The sequence below is a fragment of the Abramis brama genome, assembly GCF_963993115.1.
Source record: "Abramis brama genome assembly, chromosome: 20".
Lineage (NCBI taxonomy): Eukaryota > Metazoa > Chordata > Actinopteri > Cypriniformes > Leuciscidae > Abramis > Abramis brama.
In genome coordinates, this window is record NC_139982.1 from 18,088,206 (window position 1) to 18,097,134 (window position 8,929).

At 41.6% G+C, this 8,929-nt stretch overlaps 1 protein-coding gene across 2 annotated transcripts in view; it reads left to right on the forward strand.

Annotated features, from left to right (window-relative positions):
• Positions 1-8,407, forward strand: part of otud7a (OTU deubiquitinase 7A) — a 74,874-nt gene extending 66,467 nt beyond the window's left edge. For both annotated transcript variants that reach the window (XM_084095378.1, XM_084095379.1), the window contains exons 11-13: positions 3,374-3,488; positions 4,232-4,316; positions 4,616-8,407. In XM_084095378.1, coding sequence (XP_083951504.1) covers positions 3,374-3,488; positions 4,232-4,316; positions 4,616-6,133 — 1,718 coding nt within the window. In that variant the 3' untranslated portion in view covers positions 6,134-8,407. The remainder of the gene's footprint in view (positions 1-3,373; positions 3,489-4,231; positions 4,317-4,615) is intronic.
• Positions 8,408-8,929: the final 522 nt, after the last annotated feature.

Genomic DNA, 8,929 nt, shown 5'->3' on the forward strand with positions numbered 1-8,929 from the left:
CACACCATGCTTGGGTTAAAAACATCCAAACTGCAGATTCCATCAGCAGTAATTATCAGGAGACTTTCGGATATTTCTGTAAACAGTTTGCGTGGTTTATGTGGCCCTGGAAAATATGTTAGGCAATCAGATTCCCTCTCAGAATCTCCCTCTGAGATTCATGTCGAAGCTTTGTTTAGCTGCATGATTATTGTTTACAATGGCTGTAAAGTACACAGCTGCGAACGAAACTCCTGAATTCACACCTCATCAAGCACAAGCACGGTTTGCGTGACTAAAGAGGACTAATTGTTTTCCTTAGTGGGCTCAACTGCAGTGATTGATATCACCCACCAGAGGGGGGAGAGTCAAGAAAACCTCAACGATCCTAGGAAATAATGCCTTGGGATCATTCTCAAAAGGATTATATCACACATGCCGCACATGACAGATATTCCCGCTCATTGCCTGTCTAACTTTCCTCAGGCGGTGCCATGTCGTGCAGCCAGACCCACTCGGCATACATCAACCTCCACATCCTGCCAACAGAACAAACTCTGCATGTAATGCGCTTGTAATGTAGCATGTCAGACTCCATGAGCAATGTTGTCTGTCAACAACTTCTGTTTGTATTATCACGGCAGCGCTCAGCAAAAGACCTTATTTACAGTCTCGTCATCTTCTGGTTACTTGTCTATTATCACTCGCACTGATGTCTCCTGTTTATTCAGTCAATGTATTTGGGTTATAATAACAGTACCGAATACAAACAAATATTCCAGGAATCATCGGCCCTTGTTCCTTGAGAACGGCCCTTGACGTCACAGTTTTCGAGCGTATGCGTTTGAAGTGGGTCAGTCAAGGACAGGTCTGCATGACTGCCAGAAGGGATACAAAATACATTATGCTCCAGTCCCTCAGGGTAAAACTGGCAATGGTGGTGTTTGGACCTGGAATAAGCCCAACTGGTAACAACAGTGAAGCGTGTGAGTGTGTATGCTAGGCCAGAGAAAGGAGGACAGCTGCAGTGTAGGAGTGGGGACACAACCCCACATAGCTCCAGCGTTCACCGTCTGACCCCACTCTGGTGGGAAACTGTATCTATGTGTGTGCAACGGGGAACACAATGGGGTACTTGTTGGCCCATGTGTATGAATTGTATGTTATTCCGAACAGTGTGTGCTCTACTTTGGGAATTCCACCTACATTTCTTTCAGTTTGGACTTTGGATGCTCTTTCTTGTCCTGGTGTGACTCCCCAAGAATTTGACCCACAAAATGCTGGAAGAAACCTCATAGCCTCACATGCGCCGGCAGTTTGTGTTTCAATAATATTGAACAGAACGTGATGGTTGGGGTAAATGATTTTGGCAGCTTTGATGTTTTCTTGGATCAAAATTTTTTGTTGGTCTTGGAACTACATTCCTATCAAAGAAACATAGTTGTATATGAGCTTTGAGATTGTGTAGCGATGATGTATGTTTCTGTTAGTCAGTGTTATTCTGACATTATTTTCAAGGTTTTTTGTTTAATTGCCAAATTTCTGTTGTATAACTACACTACCCATAATACCCCAGATCCGACTTTAATCCACCAATCAGAGAAGTTCATGTTACTATGAAAACTAGAACCATGTCATAACAGCTCAGCAGTGACCTTCCACTCCCATGAAATAGTGTGAATGGCAGTCTCTCTATACTCTTAAGCAACATATTTCTATCAGAATAATTTTGCAATAAACCTTTTTACTTTTTACTTTATAATCAACGAGTACAAATCAGTAGTTTAATGGTAGGCATGTTTGCACATTCAAGACAAAATTTCTTGCTGAAGTGAAAAAGTTGGGAATTCTTAGAGGGTGGACTGAGATTTTGGATTATATGAATGTTCAGTAGACCAGCTGGACATTTTTGGCGCTTGTTGTTGCCAGGATTGTGAACTAAAAGACGTGAGTGGGAGGCAAAGTCGTGTGCTGATTGAAAATTTAACAAGGAGGAAGGGAGGAAGAAAATTTAACAGGGAGGACTTCTCTACACACTATAATTTCATAATTTGGCTAAAAAAAAAAAAACATACTGTGATTATTTTGACATATTGTGATTTGAACTGCTCTAAGATAAACCTTTTTTTTTTTTAATTAATAGGTTTTAAATGTTCCTCAGTCCATGTCTTGTGAAATACTGGTGTATGTTTCTCCTTTTGTGATCTTGTATTATACAAATTAGATTTGTATAATAACTTGTTAGAAATTGTTAGAAATTTGTATGATGAACTTAAGTGCAAATCTTGAGTGTAAATTTTGTGGTAAAATAATCCTATATGGACTTATCATGAACTGATTTTTTTTGTACTTTTTTTCTGCCTTACTACACAAAATGTATCTCGCCTTGACCTTTTCTTTCACACACACACATTCATTCAGTACTGTGACTCGATGTCTCTCACTCCTACTCTGCATAGTGTCATTTAAATGAGTCACTGAAGAGCATTATGTTCACTGTGAGTTCTACCCAGCAGTCACCTGGCAAATGGCAGGCCGTTCATGAGGAGAGGAGACAGTTTGTTCTATCAGTGAGAGCATGTTTGTGAGAGGATGGTCACAACCAGAAGGGGCTGGAATGTCCTCTGTTCAAACATGCTGTATTTTCCAACAGTCACGAGAACTGAATCTCTCTCTTTATCTATTTTGCTTCAACCCATTCTCTCTTTTCAATTCCATGCCTGTGGTCTGAAAAGACTAGTCAGGTACAGTGATGAATAGATTGACGTGAAAGGGGGGAAAATGGAAGTAGTTAGAACGGATGGAAGGCTGTGTTATTTTCTTTTTAGGAAACAGTGCCGCACCCAGGCCTGTTCACGTATGTCTCAAGTACCCCTTGATTAATGTTGAAATGTTTTTCCTGTCAAATGGGTGTTGGAAGCATTGAAATATGATTTTTGTTTCTCTTACAAGATTTTTAGTTTTTTCATACCTAGTAGTGAAGGATGATTCTTCTTTGTGAGGAACAGCCCACTGAGTCAGTTTTTAGGAATAATTCCCCTGAAAATGAAAAATCTTACATTATTTATTCACTTTTTGTGAAAGTGAAAGACAACATTATGCACTGATAATCTCCACCTGTTAAATTAAATAGTGTGCCTACGATACAGGTTGGGCGTCAGTTTAATCAAACATAATGACAAAACCTTAAGTTTGGGTGAACTATCCCTTTAAGAGAAGCTAAGCAGTGTAGTAATCTCATTAATCTGAGCAAGAACACTAGTCGTAATAGCCACCTATTTGCTTCAAAAATTTTAACTACTTTGTTTTGAAACTAGTTGCAAACTGGTTTGCATCCCATTTCTGAATGTTACATCTAAATCTTTCATGTTTTCTTTATGTCCCTCCCTTTCAGCCGTCATCCCATTGACTGACTCTGAGCACAAGCTGCTAGCGCTGCACTTCGCGGTGGACCCTGGGAGGGACTGGGAGTGGGGGAGGGATGACAATGACAATGCTAAGCTGGCAAAGTAAGACCCCACTTTTTCTCTCTCTCATCCTCCATCCACCACTACAGCAAGCTTAGCTAAATTTAATTAATAACTTGTGAGCATGCTCTAGCTTGAATGAGAGGTAATTGAGACAAAGGTCAGGTAGGGCCAAATGAGGGCATCTAGCTATATGTTATCTTTACCATATGAGGGATTTAGAAGGGTTAAATCTGTCCAGAATGGCACCAGGCCACATTATTCTCACAGAGGTCGATCTGAATGACTCATCTTAAAGCCTCATTCAACAATTAAAGCCTGTGCATGTTCCAAACTTTTATCAGTTGCATATTCTTGCATTTTGTCTTATGGTTGAAAAGATTTATGCAGGATCTTTCCAGTGACTTTCCAGAGGTCAGCCAATTAAAGCATGTAAATAAATTGCAGCAGCACCACCCCAGCTATGATTTACAGAAGGAAGAACTGAGACACAAAAAAACATCTGCGATAAAGCAACTGTAATGAGTTGGCCCCCACTCCATTGGCTCCATAATGGACTGATGAATACAAACTAATTGCTGTCATTCTCTGGAAACTAGATTTATGCACTGATTGAGTTCCTAGTTGCATGCCATTAAATGGTTTGTAATTTCTACCATTCCTTCACTGGCATGTAAGAGATGACAAGAAATTGCAGCAGGCCTCATTCGAGCTGATAAAAACCTTTTGTGCTACAAATCAGGTTTTTAGAAAAGATGTTTGACTATGTTCTCCTCTCACTCTAGTCTTATTCTATCACTGGAAGCTAAACTAAACCTTCTGCACAACTACATGAATGTAACATGGATTCGAATTCCTTCTGAAACAAGGGTAAGTGGTCATCCATTTATTAGTTGACAAAAATTATCCTGGAGGCAGGGCCATGCACATATATTTTGAGGGGCATTTCGGGCCAACCCCTGAAGTTCCAACCCTGCTCCAACACACTTGACTGTTTTTTTCACATATTCCTAAAGACCTTGGTTAGGTGGTTCAGGTTTGTTTGATTAGGGTTGGCACTAAAATCTGCAGAATGGTTTTTTTCCCCCATGTTTTGTAATATTTGACAACATTACTTTGCTACAGGTAACCTCAGTTTTGAGTCATTATTACCGATCTGTGTATTACAGGCTCCCTTGGCTCAGCCCGAGTCGCCAACTGCCTCTGCAGGTGAGGATGTACAGTCTCTGGCAGAATCCATGGACTCGGACCGGGAGTCTGTTTGCAGTAACTCCAACCTCAATAATGGAAAGTCAATGAAGGAGAAAGACAAGGACAAGCAGCGAAAGGACAAAGACAAAACACGGGCAGACTCAGTAGCCAACAAACTGGGCAGCTTCAGCAAGACTCTGGGTATCAAACTTAAAAAGAATATGGGTGGACTTGGAGGACTTGTCCATGGCAAGATCAGCAAGTCCACCTCAACAAATGGTAGAACGGTAGAGAACGGAGAGCAGAAATCTAAGAAAAAGGACTCAAAAACACGAAAAGGGAGCAAAGAGGAGTCAGGCCAGTCAGCCAGCACATCCTCCTCAGAGAAGACAACCAGTCCCTCGCCTACAGACCGCGCTTCTGGTAGCTCACCTGTTGAGAGACCGCCAGGATCAGGCAAAATCTCGGGTGATCGGACACTGGACAACTGGAAGTATAGCACAGATGTCAAACTCAGCCTGAACATCCTTCGAGCAGCCATGCAGGGTGAGCGTAAATTCATCTTTGCTGGGTTGCTGCTCACCAGCCATCGACACCAATTTCATGAAGAGATGATCAGCTTCTACCTAAGCAGCGCCCAAGAACGCTTCAGTGCTGAGCAGGAACAGAAGAGAAAGGCTGAGGCTGAGAAGAAGCCTCAGACCAATGGGGTGGCGCTAAAGAAGCCTGAGCAGGAGAGTGTTTTCCAAAGGGAGCGTTCAGATAGCTCTCCACCTGAGAGTTGCTCACCGGTGTTGCACCCTAGCCATAATCTTTCCCAGGCTGTGAAGGTCCAAGAAAGGGGAAGCCCAAAGCTTGCTGCTTCTCCCATCCCGATACCCATCCCAGTCTCCATCCCAGGATCCTCCATGTCCCCTGTCCCTTTCTCCTCCCCTAGTAACGGTGCTAAGAGACCTGGACCAGTCCCTGTTTCAGCTCACTATAGCCATACACCACCTATCCAGAGGCACAGTGTCATCCACCTGAGGGATGTCAATGTGCAATCATCCAGCTATCAAGATGAGTCCTACAAGCCAATGATAGGCACTCTCAAAACTTGTGCCACCTACCCCCAGCAAAACCGCTCACTGTCCTCTCAGAGCTACAGCCCAGCCCGCATGTCTGGCATCCGTACTGTCAATGCCGTAGACACCCTACCATACAACATGCCTGGGGAACATAAATCCCACACTTATACCAACGGCTTCAACACTGGCGACATCCGGGACTGTCTGGAGTTCGCAGATGAGGACCCAGTGCCCCATGCCTGGCTAGAGCAGGACAAAACCAAAGGGCAGAGTGGTGTTTGCCCAATGTACTGTTTTCAGCAGAAACGCTGCAGGAGGGAGAACTGCACCTTCTATGGCCGACCCGAGACAGAGAACTTTTGCTCCTACTGTTATAGAGAGGAGCTGAAACGCAGGGAACGAGAGTTGAAGGTGCACCGACCTGGATAGCCCTGCAAACATGCACACATATATAGCCACCCCCCAATGTGCGTGAAAAGAACAGCAACACCACCACCTTTTTTGCACTTTGCAAGTGATACAAAGAACTGGCATAACATTTTCCTACTATATTTAAGATCGGCCTCCTTGTATTCTTGTTACTTTACTCTCAATAGCGAACAGACATTGCTTTACAATGACAGGAAGTGCAACCAGAATCAGTTTACAGCTTTGGCCAGAGATTGTGTTATTGTTTGTTCTATGTCCAATTGAATTCAGTCTTTTACTTGTTCTAGAGTAAAAGCTCTCGTCTGTGCATTTTGCTCAATCTGTGTTGTAAAACTCCTTGTACATGCAGAAAGAGATGTAAAAGCATATGTCAGTCTCTAATGGAGTTTCCCAAATCATAGAAAGGAAAACTCAGTTTAGAGGTCATTATAATGCAATACTTCACAGCATAGCTCTTTGGAATCTTAATACTGAATAACATTTTGCTGTGCATTGCAAATAATTACAAGGGAGGGAGGTCCACTGTTCAGCACTCTGATTTTTTTGAAAGCAATAAGTTTGTTAACAACCGCCACCCCTCCCCCCTTTTATCTATGCATTCATGACGTCAGCCATATTCTACTTTTCACCATATGATTCTAAGGGATATCGATATGATTGTAAAAGGTCTGCTGTACAAGGATTATTATGGTGGAAAATATTCAATATGTGTGCTCTCAAATTGATCTTGTGACTTTCCATCATGCACTATATTGTAATATAAAGCCTTTTCATAGGAGGGTTTGCATTCCATCATGATGATATCAAATGAAACCTCACTATTGTGTGCTACTTGACATCCGATACAGTAAGCATTTGACTTCCACTCACTGCTATCTGTATTTGCAATATATAACAGTCATGCTAGCGAATGCTAAGTTACAAGAACCACCTTACCTGAGGATATAAGTATGAAATGCAAACCCTAACAGTATATACTTCAGCAGTGGACTGAAGGTGGAAAGCTTATGACTGTGTATGTGTAAACTGTTTAATACCTGTTGGCACAGCTCGGCTACAAGCAACTGGCAACTGCTCATCAACATTCTGTAGCTAACTCATGCTAACACTGCCATGCTTGCCTCTCATGTGCCAAAAAGGTCCCTCACCTCCATTTAATTTGTCCTCAGGTATATTAGTCTTAACCACACAATTTTGATGATCATATACATAGAAGCAACTAAATCTATAAATGTAAAATTGGTTATTTAAAGGTTCAAATCTACCTCTGAAAAGCATTTTAGATTTTTGACTCGTATATTACACAGCAGCGTAAAATCATGTTCTGACAAGGCAGTGTGGAATATATATATATATATAACTTCAATTTTCATGTCTACAATGGAAATGAAAAATGTGGTGACACAACAAATTCATAGCCAATCAGAACATGTTTTACATTTAATAGACCAATTAGATTGCACTTTGGGTGGAGCTGCCCAGTTAAACCAAGCTATGGACAACATTTTCATATGTTGCTTGGTTCAGTAATATTTAGTTTGGACATAAGCTCATATTAATTTACTCTTTGTCAATTTGTAGGATACGTTGTTTAACCAAATCTCTACATGTACAAACTGGACATTTAATGGTACAAGCCTACCTTTTTCTTTTCTTTTTTTTTAAAAAATCACTTCAGATTTTGCTCACGGCAGTGCAAAAACAGTCACATACAACAACATGCTAAGCTACTGACTGACTAACTGGCTAACAAACATACAAATGTCCCACAGCTCACAGTGCTAGTTCTCATTGTGTGCTAGAAAATCAGGATGTTACAGGTAGCTGCACTAATCAAGTTAACTAGCATGACTAGCGTGTTAGCCACTTTGTGTGCCTCTGCTAAGCAAAGGCCCCACCAAGTGCTTTTCTACTCAATGGACAAGATTATCATAAGAGCAGCGCTTGTTGTGTTTTGTTGTGTGGCAGTGTCCAGGTAACCAACTCCGTGTCTCTGTGAGTGTTTTGTCTTTCCTGGCCAAGGATGTCCACTGCTTTGTTCTCTTCCCACATTTCTACACCTCCACAATTATGTGTCTTTTGCCTCCCATCCTCCTGCTTTTCCTCTCCCTCCTTTATATTGGACAAGCTCATGGACTCTCACTGTCTTAGAATTGTAAAATATGATTTTGTATTCATTTGAGAGTTTTACACTACTTTAAATTATTAATTTGCACATTAGGTACCGATGTAAATAGCAGGAGAAAAAGAGACAAAATAAGATTAGTTGTTAACTATGGTGTCCGTGTGGTTCTTTTAATAGTTCTTGTGGAAGAAAGGTGTGTGCTTGAGTGCTAGCAGACTTACGTGCCAGCGTGTGTGTTTTTCCTCAACGTTCTGTAATTTGAGCAGCGCCCCAGGCTGTTGTTTCAGGCTACAGCATACAACACCCATATTAGACTGTCTGCCTTCTCATAGGATTGAGCCTTGAAACTGGAATAAAATCCAGTATAAAAACTGCAGGTCTTGTGGTGGTCAGCTTCCGTATCCCTGCAGTATTTGCTGTCAGTCGTGGAACATGGCATTAGCATGAAACACAGCACCAAACAGCTGCCCCTCAGGTCACCTGTCTAACATCTGCCAGAAAAGCCTCGCCCTGACAGTGAACTCTCTGTTATGTTGTACGTTCATTTAAGATGAAAATTTTTCGCATACTGTACATAGAAGGATTTTAATGGCCTGGGATTTAAAGCACAAATCAGGTCACTCTAAAGAACGGGAGGTAAATAGCTTAATAATTTGGGTCACCCCTAAAAT